Here is a 17,628-nt window from a genome sequence, read left to right as displayed (position 1 = left end):
CTGATAACGACCAAACTCAAAATCTATGAATGATTCGGTACCTGAGGAATCAGACACAGATGAATCAGTGTCAGTGTCACTGGATGATGATAGTGCAACAGCTAAAGCACCCTCTGTTAATTGTCTCTTGGAGCTTTTAGAGAGAGCAATTGCTTCCTTTCTTTTTTCTCATGTTTTTCCGGGATTTCTAACTTCTCGTGCGTTTCAGTTACAATTTTGCTTCGGCCTTTTCTTCTCATTTTGAGATTTTGGGGTCCTGCTTTAGGATAACCAAACAATTATTCTGATCTTCTGAAGAGCTGACGTTTCTTGTCAGTTTCGTCAATTTCTTCATTTTGATAAAAACCAGGCTCTTTATTTGGCAAATTTTTTGCTGCAGCTTGGATGACATTCTTTACGATTCGTATCATCCTCCTCTAATATGTTATGCCTATTGGTTATGTTACGAATCAAAAAGTTACTCTCATCGTAGACGTATTGATTAAAAGGAACTATTCCACGTTTTTTGAAACCTGTCTTTATGTTACTAGGGGTCAGAGATTTTACAAATGCATATCCGACACATTCCGCGATTTGAAAAATGGTTATTGGCTTTCCTAGATTTCTCATAATCCATGAGTCCATAGCACTGTTATAGTATGTTTTAAATGGAGTATAAACGGCTAAAACCAGTAGCTGGAATTTGTTGAAACAATGTGACGGTAAAGTGAGCATGGTAACTCCGTTGTCTTTTGCTAAATTTTGTGTCTCGATGGAGAAGAGAAAAAAAAATGCATCCACATTACAACGATTAAATGATGCAGCCTTGGATAAGCTGCAACCTTCCGGTTGGCGGATACTGAGTTCGAGATGTCTCTTTCTGAAACCATGAAACCAGTCAAGTCCATCAGACTTCATTTCTTCCCATTTCTAAGGCATATGAATTTTGTTATATGGATAGAGTTCGTAAGCCAGTTGCCTTATGTCTTTTGTAGACTTTCCGTAACAGATTGTGCTGCATTGTATTACATAATTTTTAAGAAATATTTATATATATTTAGGGATTCTACAGTATTCACTGCCTTCCCTCGCTCAACCGTTTCCATCTCTCTCTGTTGTTCCATTCTCCATCGTTTAGTCCTCTCTTACTCATGGCGTCGTCTACTTCGTTCCTCCAGGATTTTCGGGGTCGTCCTCTTTTCCTCCTTCCTATGGGGCTCCATTCGGATATTCTCTTTATCCATCTGCTGTCGCTAGCTCTTCTTACATGTCCATACCACTTTAGTCTTTTTTGTTCTATATATGTTAGTATGTCTGTTTCTATTGATGTTCTTTGCTTTATTTCGTCATTACTTCTCCTATCCATTCTTGTTACTCTGCAGCATCTTCGCAGGCATTCCATCTCTGTTGCTATTATCTTACTGCTGTTTTTCTTGTTTATGATCCAATTTTTGGCCCCATATGTCATAATACTTCGCACTAATGTTTTATAAATCTGCGTTTGCGAAATATTTCTTGTTCATAATTTAACACCTTTCGAGTATCGTATATACAATAATACGTCATTGGAATCTTCTTTAGAGCTGCTAACCACAATAAAAACAGCCCAAATCGAATACATCGGTCACATCATGAGAAACAGCGAAAAATATGGGTTGCTGCAATTAATTCTACAACGAAAAGTAGAAGGAAAACGAAGACCAGGAAGGCGAGGGATTTTCTGGCTGAAAAATCTACGTACGTGGTTTAACACAACAACCACAAATCTGTTCAGAGCAGCAGTTTGCAAAATACAGATTGCCATGATGGTCGCCAACATCCGAAACTGATAGGCACTACAACAAGAAGAAGAAAGCTTCTTTAGCTTTTTTTACGTATCGCACTAATGTTTATTGTTTAATCACATTTCTCTCGGCTGCTATTCTATAGCTAAAGTTATGTTTTAAAACATTATCTACAGCACTTTTCATAGCCTCTGTGCTAAACAATTCTTTGTTAGATTTTCTTTTTCGACCACGAGACACCTGTAATAAAAAATATAATTGCAGATTAGGTGATAATATTGTAGGCCACCTTGAGACACATTCCATGGTGGTCGAAAATATTTGTCTCAAGCTGTCTCAACAGTTGTTAATATTGGAAAAATATCGTGCAAAAACAAAACAGATAATGACAGCAGAAGATAATAGAAACTTGGTCAATTAAACAATAACATTTTATAAATATCACATCTGGAATATGTTATAATATAACTCATTAAAGAATTTAGTATAAAAACTTTGCCTTTCTAAAACAAACAACACATGTAAAAAATCTCTTGGGATGCGAGCTCCAATAAGCATAGCTAGTGAAATAGCAAAGCTAAAAGATGAAATAAATATAATTAAATTAAAAAATAACAACAAACTGCTGAACAACTTTTTTTAAGAGAAAAACATTACCTTCTTAACTATATTCTTCAACAAAATTTACAACGAAGGAATAATACCAGATGATTGGTTGGAGTCACTGTTTATAACATTACCAAAGAAAAGCAGGCCCACCAAATGCAGTGATGCGATGAATCAGTTTGATGAGCCACACACTTAAGATACTTTTACGAATTATACAAAACCGAGTATTCCTTCTGTGCGAAAGTAGAATGGCTAGTAAGCAGTTTGGATTTAGAAATGGTCTAGGAAATAGGGAGGTACTATTTTGTAAGCGTGTTCCCTTACAAAAAGGCTGTGATTTCCGAAAGAACGTTTATGTTTGTCTCATCGACTTAGAGAAGACATTCGAAAGAGTACAACACGATACACTTTTCAATTGTCTGCGGGCAGCAGGACTTGACCCCTACGATATAAGACTGCTTAAATACTTATATTACAATCAAGTAGGTTCTATCCAAATTGGAGATAGTCGTACTGAAAAACTACCTATCAAACGTGGTGTACGACAGGGTTGTTTGTCACCCAGTCTTTTTAATCTGTACTCTGAAGAAATCTTTAGGGAGGCTTTGGATGTTAGACGAGAGGGAGTAATACTAGGCTCCAAACATTAGTAAATCTAGTCAGTGAAGCAAGTTATCCGAGCCATTTCTTTACAAAATTTTACCTCTCCAATCCTCCTGTACAATACTTAATCTCTTTAATCAAATAGCTCACACATTCGATCCTTATAGTGTTCTTAATCCTGTAACTTTGATAGTGAAGGCTATTATTCAGCATCTTTGGCTACTTAATGTAGATTGGGACGCAACTCCACCTTTAGAAATCGAGTAGAAAGTACTGGGTTTTTTCTCTGTTGGTCGAAAGAAAATTTCAGGGCTTTTTTATGCAGTTTTTGGTATAAAATTTTGTTTATTGTCTGTTCGTTGTAGCCATTGTTTACTGCTATTTGTATAATGATATTAAATTCTATCTTAAAACTGCATAAGAAGGCCCTGAAATTAGTCTTTTCACCAACAGAGAAAACACCCAGTACTTTCTGCTCGATTACATATACCTATAGGCAACTTATCAAAAATAGCCAAACACATAAAAAAGAAAGGACTAAAGCTTTTGAAAGCTAAACAACAACTTAAGCAAATATATATATATATATATATATATATATATATATATATATATATATATATATATATACATATATATATTTATATATATATGTTATATGAGAAAATATTAACCTTGAACTAGCTTAAGTTCGCCGACTTCAGATTTCATCATCCCATTCCCATAGAAACCGCTGAGCACGCATTAGAACTTTGTACGAACCGTTGGCCAATATTCATGGGAACAGCAATTCAGCACTTCATACCAAACATATAAATTACCATTCTCAGATGCCGGAACCACTCTTAGCTGCAACTTCGACCAGTCCAGTTAATGTAGTCATTTTAAATTAATTTAATATTTAATTTGTAACAAATAAAGTTCTTTTTTAAAAAGTCAAATACGTGATTAGTGATCTAACAATTGGCGCAGTCAGTAGGATCCGGTTAACGTTGCTAGAACACGTGTATACTCACTGGCAGCGGCGGATTCTCATCCCTTAACGGAACAAAGAATCTACGGAAGTCCTCACTCCTGTGACCTACGGAAGGAACACCTAGTGAAGCCCCTGGTAGCCGAGCAGAGAGAACAAGACAACCCTTAAAGAAGAAAGCATCTCCGAACAACCTCACTCCTGTAAACTACGGAAGGAACACCTAGTGAAGCCCCTGGTAGCTGAGCAGAGAGAACAAGGCGTCCCGATGTTCTTCTTTATGTAAGTGGATTTTGAATCATCTCGTTAATAATTTTGTTATAATAATTTACGAAATTGACTATACTGCAAGTCAATTAATCAAGATACATAAAAGAAAATACAAGTTGATTATCTAATATTTGAAATTATTGATATTTCTTTACATACTATTTTATACTGATATTTTATTGACATATTTTTTTTACTTGCTATATTTTGGTATATTTTCTCTCGATATATTTTTATTTGGTATATTTTATACATTTTTGTTGATATATTATTTGATATTTTTATATTGATACATTTTTGCCCTTTATATACCACCACATTTTGTTTCTCCCTTATATACTGATACATTTTATATTTCTCCATACTTCTATTTTTCATTTTCGTTTAAAAATATCTCGAAAAATGCCTGAGACACGTTCCCAGACTCAACAAGAAATCGAACCATACAAGCTTTCGGAAATATTTTCTATTATCCCAGAATTTGAAGGCGATCCGATTTCTCTTTCTACATTTTTAGATGCGTGCGACTGTGCTTTTAAAATGGCCACAGGCGATCAGCGCGTTCTATTAACGATTCACGTAAAAAATAAACTCAAAGGTAAAGCTGCACAGCTTATTAATTCTAGAAAACCAATTTCTTATACAGAAATAAAACAATTACTAAATCTACATTTCGGAGACAGTAGAGACCTGACCTCCTTAATACAAGACTTACAAAGACTAAGACAACTATCTAACGAATCTCCTCTAACTTTCTTTAACCGTTTACAAGTTCTGAATGCAAAAATGCACGCCTCGATCCAAGTAGCAAATTTATCCCCAGATCAAAAAACTGCCCAATGTGACTTAATCGATACCATGGCCCTAAACACACTTTTAACCGGTTTAGAACCTCGTCTAGGACAAATTATTAGGGCTAGTAATCCAAAAGATCTCATTGAAGCAAGCAATCGTATTAGACGCGAACTTCAATTGTCATATTTTGAAGAACAAAAATCTAACTCTAGATCAACTATTCCTAAACCCTCTCAACCAATGAGAAGACCCTCATCTCAGTTTACAAAATGTACAAATTGTGGCCGCATTGGTCATCTAAATAGTGAATGCCGCTCTTCACGTTTCGTACAGCTAAACCAAACTTTTTCTAGGCCACACGGTTACCAAAACCAATATAATAATGGACCTAACAACTATCAAAACAATCAGAACCCTAATAGGAATCAATATTCGTACAATAATCCAAATTTCAACCAACAGAGACCTTCCTTTTCATCTCAAAATCAAAATCAAAATCGTCCATCTGTTATTCAAAGAAACCCAAACTTCCAAAGAGCACATGTTTTAAACGAATACCCTGATGAAATGACGACTAACTATTATACAGACGAATACTATACAGATAATTATTATAATACCGATAATTATGAAAACTATGAAACAGATTATTATACAGAAAATAATCCACAAACTGATAACATTTACGAAACCGATAACACACAAAATTATCAGGATTTTCTTTCACTTCAGAATCGAAATCATCCTCCCAATCATACGAACCCCTCAACGGATATTACAAATATCCAAGAACAAATCCAAGCACTCAACTTGGACAACTTTCACCCGAATCTCAATTTTCCCGAACAGACATTCATGTAACCCCATTTCATACAATGAGTTCCAAAAATTTATATTACATTAACGATGCTACCAACACTTTTAAACTTTTAATCGACACAGGTGCTGGAATCACTGTTTTCAAAGAAAACACAGCACGCAATTATCATAATAGATTTCCTGAAAACGTTACTATTCAAGGTATAACCGATCAAAAATTGTTAATAACAGAATCTGTCCTGATTCCCTTCACTGACAATAATCCTCACAAAGTCTTTATTTTCAATTTAGACATTGATTTCGATGGCATAATAGGCCTAGACTTTCTAGATCATTATGAATGCGTAATAGATCTCAAATCCCGACAGTTGCATACAAATTTTAAAACTGTCACCCTTCACAAAGTAGGACACGAGACAAACACACCTCCTAAAGACAAAACACCGACACACCCTACAGAAACAACACAAAACGAACCTAAAATAAAAATTAAATCAGATTCTAAACAGGAATCAAACTTAAAATATCAAAACCCTATAAATGAAAAATATACTATCGTAAAAAACCGAGATCAAGACAAAAATCTTGAAAGACCAGAGAGAAAACGAATAAAAGGAAAAAACAGAATTATCATTGACAGCCGGACCGAACAAATATGCAGACTAAAATGCAACTTATCAAATACAGATGCCATATTATCAGCTCAAGAAATAGAAAAAGTTAGATTACCTCATGCATTAGTCCATGTAGATGAAAATGGAGAATTCTTAACTTCTGTACTAAATGCTAATGCTATGCCGAAGACAATCGAATTCTCAGACATTTCAATCGAACCTTTCAAAAATTCGGAGACAATCCTATCCTACAACGGAAATGATTTTGAAGAACCCGTAGTAGATAGAACACGAATAATTAAAGAACAACTAAGAATTGATCATCTAAATTGCGAAGAACAAGAACTAATTCTAGATATATGTACTGAATACGCAGATATATTTTATGTCGAAGGCGACAAACTGACCTTCACAAACGAAATCAAGCACAAAATCGAAACAAACAACGCTAAACCTGTCTTCACTAAATCCTATAGATATCCTCAAATACATAAGGAAGAGGTAAAGACGCAAATTAATAAAATGTTAGAAGAAGGAATAATCCAGAAAAGCGTCTCGCCCTGGTCGAGTCCAGTCTGGGTCGTACCGAAGAAATTAGATGCGTCAGGAAAACAAAAATGGCGAGTTGTTATTGATTATCGAAAACTCAACGAACTCACAGTACAAGACCGTTATCCTCTACCACAAATATCAGAACTATTGGACCAACTAGGAAGATGCCAATACTTCACAACACTAGATTTAGCGTCTGGATTTCACCAGATTGAAATCGAGCCACAAGACATCCAGAAAACGGCCTTTTCCGTCGAAAATGGACATTACGAATTTGTTCGCATGCCATTCGGACTAATGAATGCTCCATCTACTTTCCAGAGAGTAATGGACAACATCCTCTTAGGAATACAAAACGAAAGATGCTTAGTGTATATGGATGACATAATTATCTACTCACCCACTATTCATGATCACATGTCACGACTAACAGAAGTTTTTAAAAGGTTACGAAAAGCGAATTTAAAAATACAGCCAGACAAGTGCGAATTTTTAAGAAAAGAAGTAGCATATTTGGGCCACCTTGTAACAGAAAATGGTGTAAAAACAAATCCAGCTAAAATATCTTGCATCAAAAACTTCCCGGAACCAAAGAACACCAAAGAAATAAAGTCATTCTTAGGCTTAGCCGGTTACTATAGAAGATTTATTCCAAATTTTGCCAAAATTTCTAAACCCCTTACGAAACTACTTCAGAAAGACGTACCTTTTATTTTTAATTCTGATTGCAAAGAAGCCTTTAACGAACTCAAAAATATTTTAACTTCAGATCCAATACTTATATATCCCAATTTTGAGGAACCATTTTTACTAACAACTGACGCTAGTGCATTCGCGATTGGAGCTGTTCTATCGCAAGGCCCTATTGGAAAAGATTTACCCATAGCTTATGCCTCCAGAACATTATGCGGTGCCGAAACAAAATATTCGACTATAGAGAGAGAACTATTAGCTATCGTATGGGCAGTCAAACATTTTAGACCATATCTTTTTGGCCGAAAATTCACCCTGATTACCGATCATCGACCCCTTACATGGCTTTTCTCGATAAAAGATCCCGGAAGCCGATTAGCGCGTTGGCGCCTAAAACTCGAAGAATACAATTATAAAATAGAACATCGCGCAGGAAAAATAAACAGAAATGCAGATGCCCTCTCAAGGATAAAGATTAACCATTTCAAGGATTGTGCAAACTTTCAATCAAAAATCTCATTACATGCATCGAATGAAGATGATACGGAAACTCAAGAAAACGAAGACGACGATGAAGAAAATATAGAAAAAATGTCCGAAGAACTTGACAAGTTTATCGAACTGTATAGAACAAAGTCAATAATCGATTATTCTAAAATTGAAACATCGAATACGGACTTATTAGACAAATCCAACAAAAATATTGTTACATTTTTTTGGCAAAATAAACTTGAAGAACTTCACGAGAAAATAATGAATGACATATTCGAAGAAAACATGGAATATAGTAACCGAAGAATTAATATTGTACACAGCAAAACTGTAAAAGATCGAAAATATTTTATTATACCATTACCGTTTGATCCCGAACGAGTAATATCACACTTGTTTCTTGTACTTTTTGCAAATAAAGATCAATTCGACGAATCAAAAATATATTGTGTCGAAAATAATCTCGAACTACCTATCCTAGAGATATTTTCTTATATTTTTGCTGACAAAGAATTAAAATTAAGAATCTGTCAAAATATAATTAAAACAGCCAGCGAAGACGAAATCCCTCAAATTTTAGATCATTACCATTGCGGTAAAAACAACTTACATCGAGGAATAAACGAAACTGTCAGAAGAATAAAGCAGAAATACAATTGGAAGAATTTAACAAAAGATGTAGAGAAATTTGTAAAAGCATGTGAAATTTGCCAAAAAGTTAAGATTTGCAGGAAAAACTTAAGTGGACCACTGGTCATAACAGAAACTCCAAAAACACCATTCGAAAGAATAAATATGGATATATTCGAATACCCTACTAGGAACTACGCTTTAACTATTCGTGACGAATTGACAAAATTCACGCAAGCCTATCCTTTGGAAGACAAAAAGGCAGTAACAGTAGTCAAGACACTCCTACTCTTTTTTCAACACTATGGAACACCACTAAGAATTCATTGTGACTGCGGTCGAGAATTCGAGAATGCTATAATCAAAGATCTATGCGAATTATACGACATTAAACTAACATTTTCTAGCGTTAACCATCCACAATCTAATGGATCTATAGAAAGGTTTCATGCCACACTCTCAGAAATGATTAGAGCAAATCAAGCCGAGAACCCAAACGATCATCCCTTTACTATACTTCCTTATGCAATAATATGCTATAACAACACAAAGAATAAGACCCACGGTTTCACACCATATGAACTTATATTTGGGCACACTGCAGGCCGACCACCAGAAACTCTATACAATCAAAAAACACTAATGAGTAAATATATTCGAGACCTGAATAACCGCATGGAATATTTTTACAAAGTAGCCAGAGCAAAAACAGAAAGACAGAAAGAAAAGGCGAAAGTAAGATTTGACGAGAATATTTCAGAACGAAGACCTGATTTTAAAATTGGTGACAAAGTTTACGTAAAAGAATCACAAATTAAATCAAAATCGGATAATCTTTTTAATGGACCTTTCGAAATTCAAGAAGTTTTTACAAATTCCGCAATTATCCTTAACCCCAAAACTAACCAAACCTCTAAAGTAAATTTTGACAGACTCAAACCTTATTTTGAATAATTTTCCTTTACAGATTCTATGGACTCCTTCCTATCGTCCAATCCCAAATTCTCCTCACTCCAATTAATAACACAATTGGAATATTTTTTCATGAAAAAGGAACTATACGAATATCTAATGACAAATGGACTTTACTTGTTTACAAAGAATTATTACCTATCAAAACTACAATATCCAATAATGACAGAATTTTGGAAAACCTGTTAGAAAAATTTATTAACGTGGATACACCGAGAAAACTTGCCTTTCAAGCCGAAGTACAGACACATGTTAGTCTGCTAAAACAAATCTCAAACTCCGTTAATTTAAAATATAAAGAAATAACCTCTGACACAGTACCTTATAATAAACGCCTAAAACGCGGTTTAGTAAATGGTATTGGAACAATCTGGAAATCTATTACTGAAAATTTAGACGCCTCTGATGGCGAATACTTTAATAAATGTATAAATAAGATAAATTCCGATGAAACTCAAATTGAAAATCTCCTAAAAAATCAAATATCTGTTACCACTTCAGTTATAAGAACTTTCAACACTACAATTCAAAAATTGCAAATAGACGAAGAAACTTTTAACAAAGACTTAAAAACTATCGAGACTACACTTCTGGACATTAATAATGACATATCCTTTTACCAAGCACAATTACAAATACTAGATTTATGTGAGTCCTTAATGGAAAGCTACGTATTTTTAGAAAATTATTTAAATGATATACTAAATTCTATAACATTCTCTCGCCTGCAAATTCTACATAGTTCTATTATTTCGCCCATAGACTTAATGGACGCATTAAAAGAAATCTCACAGTCATTACAAAATAACGTATTGCCTCTACTCACTTATATGTCAAATATAGCTCAGTATATTGACATAATAAAACTGCAAGCTTATCAGCTTGATTCAAAAATTGTTTTCGTTCTCGAAATTCCGTTAGTTGATCCCGAAATATTCACCTTGTATCAATTATATTCAATACCAATATTAGATAATCAAACTGGTTTTCATCATATACTTTCAACTGTTCATAAATACATAGCGCGAGATGATGATTCAATTTCATATGTCTTACCCATGGACACCGAAAAATGCAAACAAATTAGTCAAAACCAAAGAATGTGTACAGACATTCTTCCGTATCCCATAGACACTTCACAGATGCTATATGTGAAGCCCAGCTTTTGAAACCTCTTAGCAACTTACCAAAAACTTGCCAGATGTCCATGCTCTTGGCACAAGGTTACAATGTACAAGAAATTGACAGAAATTTATGGTTACTAACCATTTCCGATCCATTACCAGTAACAATCAAATGTGCAAGAAAAGACGTCACTACACAAATAATCAAAACAAATTCAATCTTAAGATTAATTCCCGAATGTATTGCATTCATCGGCAGTACCAGAATTCATGCTAGAGACCAAATTGAGAAATATACAAATATCACGTATAGAAGTCACCCAGTTAACGTACCCTACAGATGCTGTGACCATTTTGAGACAAAGAGTCACCTATCAAAATTGAAACCACTTAAACTCAGTAAGATCAACGTAGATGACTTAAATATTGCACAACACAAATTGGACCAATATTCAGAAGAACTGGACCATATTATGAGCCAATCATTCATTGAGGAACATCTACCCTTATTCACTATATCAACCTTATCCCTGATTATTATCCTAGTTATCTTATACCTTTTCTGCAAATACCGAACCAAAATATTCCCAAAAATTGCAATCTCCTTGTCCCAGGATCAGCGTCCAACTTCATTACCACGCAGAAATTCCATTAGACAGAAACTTCAGGGCTTAGCCTCCTTCAGAAGAAGACCCAATGTCCAACAAGAAAGCGAAGCAGAAACACCAATTACTCTGTAAAAGTCAAAGCAATGGCATTGACTTTTCACTAATAAGGGGAGCTGTTATATGAGAAAATATTAACCTTGAACTAGCTTAAGTTCGCCGACTTCAGATTTCATCATCCCATTCCCATAGAAACCGCTGAGCACGCATTAGAACTTTGTACGAACCGTTGGCCAATATTCATGGGAACAGCAATTCAGCACTTCATACCAAACATATAAATTACCATTCTCAGATGCCGGAACCACTCTTAGCTGCAACTTCGACCAGTCCAGTTAATGTAGTCATTTTAAATTAATTTAATATTTAATTTGTAACAAATAAAGTTCTTTTTTAAAAAGTCAAATACGTGATTAGTGATCTAACATATATATATATATATATATATATATATATATATATATATATATATATATATATATATATACACTTAAGATACTTTTATATATATATATATATATATATATATATATATATATATATATACATGTCCAAAAGCTTGGAATACGTACAAATAATATACATACGCCTATGGTGGTTTTAAAACTGTTGTTGATATTCATTCTAGAGCGTTTTTAAATGAAAATGATAAAAAAATTTGAATCGTTTTTGTATGATTTTGGTCACATTCAACTGATTAGCGTATTTACACATTATTTCAGTCTTTGTTTAAATTTGAATTGAGCCTTTAAAAATCTCTAGAAATGTGATATCTCATTTTGACAGATCTAGAGTAATTGTTATGTTACAGCAGGGCTTGAGTCAAAGTTATATCATGAATATTGTTGATGATACTTAGAGTGCTGTACCGAAAATTTAAAAAAAAATCCAAGATACAAATGACGTCAAGGATCGTCCCAGAAGGGGTAGAAGTCGATGTACAACAGCAGCACAAAACCGGCAAATAACATTGATAGCTCGTAGAAATCGTCTGAAATCTACAAATGGTATATCCAGAGAAATTTCTAGGCTTCAAAGACTGAATATTTCACGGCAAACAATAACACGCAGACTAAATACGGTAAATTTGTATCGTAGAAGACCGCTACTTTTTCCTAAACTAACCTACCAACACAAAATAGTAAGGTTGCATCGGGCTAGAGAAACGGTGCATCATGGTCCTAACTGGAATGACGTGATGTTCTCTGATGAGTCAAAAATTGGCTTGGTACCTGGTTCGCGAAGAACACTGGTTTGGAGGGCCCCAGGACGACAAGCCCGATTAGAAATAGCCCAACTGCGTGTCCCATTTGAAGGTGACAGTATTATGGTTTGGGGTGGTATTATGAGTGGTACACGGACGCCACTGCTGGTTCTGGAGAGAAGAGTCACTGGTGCTGTGTACATCGAGGAAGTTTTAAATCTTGTCCTACGTCTATTCCGAGGGGCGGTAGGTGATGAATTTGTGTTTATTCATGACAACGCACCTCCTCATCGAACAGCAGCAGTACAAAATTCTCTGGAAGAAGGAACATCTACATTACAGTGGCCCTCGAATTCCCCTGATATGAACGTTATTATTGAACATGCTTGGGACGTTCTCAAAAAACGCATCAAGAAGTGAAACAATCCCCCTATTACACTTAGAGAACTAAAATATGCTGCTCGTGAAGAATGGGAAAGAATTCCGCAAGCCCAGCTCGACCAGTTAATCGGCAGCATGCCAAATCGCTTACAGGCATGCTCACAGACCAATGGAGAAAATACTAATTATTAGTTTTATTAAAAATTATTTTTTTCTATACTAATTTATTTTATAATAATTTATTAATGAACTTGCCTTGAACTTAATTTTTTGACAACATGGTAGATTTACATCAAGAATGAAACGATAACGTTGTCAAGAATTTTTATTAACAAGTAATCAAAAAAAAATTAATAATGTGTTTGGCGACCCCGTAGCTGAATACACTCCTGTATACGTCTAGGCATGGACAAAATGAGATGTTCAATGTCTGCTTGTGGCACCTCGTTCCAAGCAACTTAAACTTCATGTATTAACTGTGCCAGAGTCTGTGGAGGATGGTGCAAAGTGGACAGTCTCCTTATATATCCCATTATATCCCATACATCTTCGATAGGATTTAAATCCGGAGCACGCGGCGGCCGTGGCAACACATTAACGCCAGCTTCTTGGAGAAAGTCCATAGTTTGATGAGCAATATGGGGACGCGCGTTGTCTTGCTGAAAAAGGACGTCTCGAGGGCCGTCGAGATATTGTAAGATGTCTTCAACATAACGCGCAGCTGTGGTAAATGTGTGTGCGCATAAACACAAATGGTGATCGGTTACCATAGGCAATAGCCCTCCAAACCATTACCCCAACTGTCCTGTATACAGGCCTCTCAACAGCGTACCCGATATCTCGTCGTTCTCCACGGCGGCGTCTTACCATCCTACGACCATTATGCATTCCTAAACAGAATCGTGATTCATCGCTGAATGATACATTACGCCATTCTGCTACCCAATGCTGCCGTTCTCTGCACCAATTCAAACGTTGATGACAGTGGTCCGCAGTCTAAGGAAGCACTAGTTGTGGGTGGAATGAAACCAGTCCAAAGGCTCGAATGCGAAGGTATAGTGTACGCATACTAACAGGTCTACCTAATACTCCAAACCATTGGTCAGCAATTTGACACGCAGTAGCAAAACGGTCTCGCAGAGCCAGTAATCTAAAGCGCCTATCTTGACGCTCTGTGGTACGCCTTGGTCGACCAGCTAGTCTTCTTCGTGTTCCTCTACCTTCGTTTGTCCACACACGACAGGCACGCATAACCGTCATTGCCGTACAATTAACACGATTATGGTGTATTCGAACTCGAGGCATTTTCTTACACTGAATACAATTAGACCGAGGAATAATAACTAAAAATTTCTATACGAACTGGTTTTCACAAGTCAGTCTCTTTACAAAAAATTTAGAAGATAAAACTTTATTTTTACAAAAAGTAGAAGAGATAAAACATTGGTATTGTTATCATAGCATGTTTTAAATATAGTCATTTTGTTGCCAAAAAAATTAAGTTCAAGAAATTACTCCTTCTGGGTTTAACACTTCTAATGTCATGTATATATATATATATATATATATATATATATATATATATATATTAAGAACAACAAGAGCTAAAAAAAGCACTAACACAGTGGGGTATAGAGACTTACATGTGGCGACTGCCCAAAAACATACATCGGTCAAACGTGTAGAACTTTTAACAAACGAATAGCAAAACACAAAATGGCTTCCAACAAGAGAAAAACAGATTCTACTTATGCACTTCATCCTCTAGATCGTAATCATTATTTTAATAACGAATTTCAAATTCTTCACATTCAAAATAAAGGCCTTAAGCTCTCATTATAAGAATCGATGAAAATTAACAAATTAAAGCATACATATATAATTCTGAATAACAAACTTGAGACAAATAGTTCTCCCCTCCCCAACTTATCCAGTTAAAGACTATAAAGTGTTAGACGCATAACAAAAATAGCTCACTTGAGAAAGGCACTCTGCCGAAACAGCTCTAGTGATAATAAATTATAATAAAATTTGCGAAAGTGTTGAAAACAAAAGTTTTCAGTTTTTTATTGCTTGATAAAATTAACTTCCATCAAGTACCTAACGGTCGAGTACATCACATATTTCAATTTTTTCCTTCAATATTCTTTGATACCACCATATTCCGAAACTCTCAATGTTTGCTTGTAGTAAATCCGTCTTCGGATTTCAACGTTGTGTTGACCCGGATTTCTGATTTGCGATAGCGGATATACACAAAATAGCAGCAGATAAATGGATACAAGATATATCTTTAGAATGGTGGAAAAATGCACCACGACAAACACAGGCTAAAAAGTTCATTAAGAAATATTCAGTCAAATTCACAGTCGACTTACTAACCCAGAATCGAAGGATTGTTAGGATGATAGTGGGGCTGTTGACTGGATACTGTAGGCTCAATAAGCATTTGAGAGTATGGGCTTGAGTATTAAGAATATATGGGTGGATGAAAAACTTCAAGTGACAAAGCTCAAAAGTTCTGTAAAAGTCTTTTATTTATAAATCCAAACGGGGTATTATTATCATTACCTAACATTTATTGAACACCGTACAAATAAGGAAAATAAATTTGAGGTTTAGAATATAATATATAAAATTATTTTTATTTTACTATTAGATTGTATTATTATTGTTAACAGAATAATCATTATTCACATACAGAAAAGAAAAAGATAAGGTCCCACCGAGATTTGAACTCGGATCGCTGGATTCAGAGTCCAGAATGCTAACCATTACACCATAGGACCTTGACATCTCATCCAGAAAATTTAGAGTTTATTAAGTTCTAGGATAATTTGTAATTTATTTTTTAAAAAGATACAAATAAATACTCAAACTTACAAATATTTAATAACAACTAAAAACAGATTATCTAACTGCAATATAAACTTATCCAGAAATTGTGTAAAACACGAAGAAACATTAACAGCTGTCAAAATGTGACCATTTGTGAATTGCGCAACAAAGTGATTTTATCCAGATTTTCTTTCTCTCTCTGCAAACTTAAACCATGGTTGCCAAAGTTTTCTATTGTCACTCAGATTACAAGAGGTCTGAAATATTCGAAATATGTTTGTCGATGGCATCCTAACCTTTTGATACCTTCACACAACGGCTTCTAATTTGAAAGTATATCCGTTAATAAAAAATGTTTTCCTATTTTTATTAAAAAATTATATATATGTAATATATTAAAAAAAGGAACTCTTGATAAGTACGAACAAAAGATGAAAATAACTGGCAACAAACAAGACTTACTGTTCAATTTATTCCTAGTCATAGGCGTCGGCTACCAAGCTCAAGAATATTTAAATTTAGTAATATTTATAATATTAAAGAACAATGTCAATAGATGAATAACTACATAATAAAGAGTAAAAGTTAAACAAACAGAAATCTTCGTGCCGCTTTGTCCAGTAATGTGAGGATTTGCATTGTCCAATATTAAACCACCGTTTTTTTTAATTTTATTTTATCGGACCAATTGTTTATGTTTTTAAAAGAATCTTCATCTTCTTGAGACTTCTTCATCTTTCTTTGGAATTTAGAAAATAATTTTGTTCGATACTAATACTAACAGTTTGTTTGTTTTGGTGTTGTTTTAATATTTATAATTTTTTAATTAAAGGATAAATTATATAGAAAAGATAGTTTCTGACGAGTGCTTCCTACTGAGGCGCTTTGATGAAATTATTGAGGCGTTTATAAGCGAATTATAGAAGCACTATACGTGAAATCAAATCTTCACTGTATTTTCTATATCCTCATTTACTCGTATTTTTAGTATAAGTTCATGAAAGGATCTTACTTAGATAAATCGATATGATATGGAATGCAATTCTAGATTTCCCATGTCGAGAAGAAAAAACTTAAAAGAATATCTGTCAATAAAAAATTTGATTCGTAACGATTGTCAAAATTTAAAAGTCATAAATGTCATCCAATTAATAAAAATATTGAATCATCTATTTAAACTTTTATGACAATTTTTCGTTTTAAAATAATTTCATATAAATACAATAATTATTTTTAAACATCTTGTTTGGTTTATATAATAATTAAATTTCCTATCAAATAATATTTATTTAGAGCTTATTTTTAATATCTATCAGAAATAAACAACGTATGATTTGTTAGTACATTAGTAGGTGGCGTTAGGATCAAACATAATAATTTATTAAATTATTTTAATATAATATAATTTGTTTAAAATATAAATAATAAAATTACTTTATGTATTCAATTTTAAAAATATTATTTACATAACTGATGGATTCGACTGTTACTTGATGGAAATTCATTTTATATAACAATAAAACACTGAAAACTTTGTTTTCAAAACTTCCACAAAATGTATTACAATATTTTAACACTTCAGCTGTTTCGGCAGAGTGCCTTTCTCAAGCGATCTATTTTTGGATGTGTTT

The 17,628-nt window shown here is 34.1% G+C and overlaps 1 protein-coding gene and 1 non-coding gene across 2 annotated transcripts; one reads left to right on the top strand and one right to left on the bottom strand.

Annotated features, from left to right (window-relative positions):
• Positions 1-2,620: 2,620 nt before the first annotated feature.
• On the top strand, positions 2,621-15,930 carry LOC140438832 (uncharacterized). The gene is made up of 3 exons (XM_072528475.1): positions 2,621-2,998; positions 7,473-8,564; positions 15,841-15,930. Exons 1-3 carry the CDS (start codon positions 2,621-2,623, stop codon positions 15,928-15,930), a joined length of 1,560 nt encoding a protein of 519 aa, XP_072384576.1.
• On the bottom strand, positions 15,877-15,948 carry TRNAQ-CUG (transfer RNA glutamine (anticodon CUG)). The gene has a single exon. It is a non-coding gene; the product is annotated as a tRNA-Gln (tRNA).
• Positions 15,949-17,628: the final 1,680 nt, after the last annotated feature.

The sequence above is a fragment of the Diabrotica undecimpunctata genome, chromosome 4 (assembly GCF_040954645.1).
Source record: "Diabrotica undecimpunctata isolate CICGRU chromosome 4, icDiaUnde3, whole genome shotgun sequence".
In the NCBI taxonomy this organism is placed as follows: domain Eukaryota; kingdom Metazoa; phylum Arthropoda; class Insecta; order Coleoptera; family Chrysomelidae; genus Diabrotica; species Diabrotica undecimpunctata.
The sequence above is the reverse complement of the archived record's forward strand: the minus strand, read 5'-3'. Positions and strand labels throughout refer to the sequence as shown.

Bases quoted from the DNA above. Each gene is read 5' to 3' on its own strand.
- LOC140438832 (XM_072528475.1), top strand. From the start codon at position 2,621: ATGGCTAGTAAGCAGTTTGGATTTAGAAATGGTCTAGGAAATAGGGAG. The intron at 2,999-7,472 runs GTAATACTAGGC...TTAAAAATACAG, and splicing joins TGGATGTTAGACGAGAGGGA to CCAGACAAGTGCGAATTTTT. The intron at 8,565-15,840 runs GTAATATCACAC...TATTGTTAACAG, and splicing joins TACCGTTTGATCCCGAACGA to AATAATCATTATTCACATAC.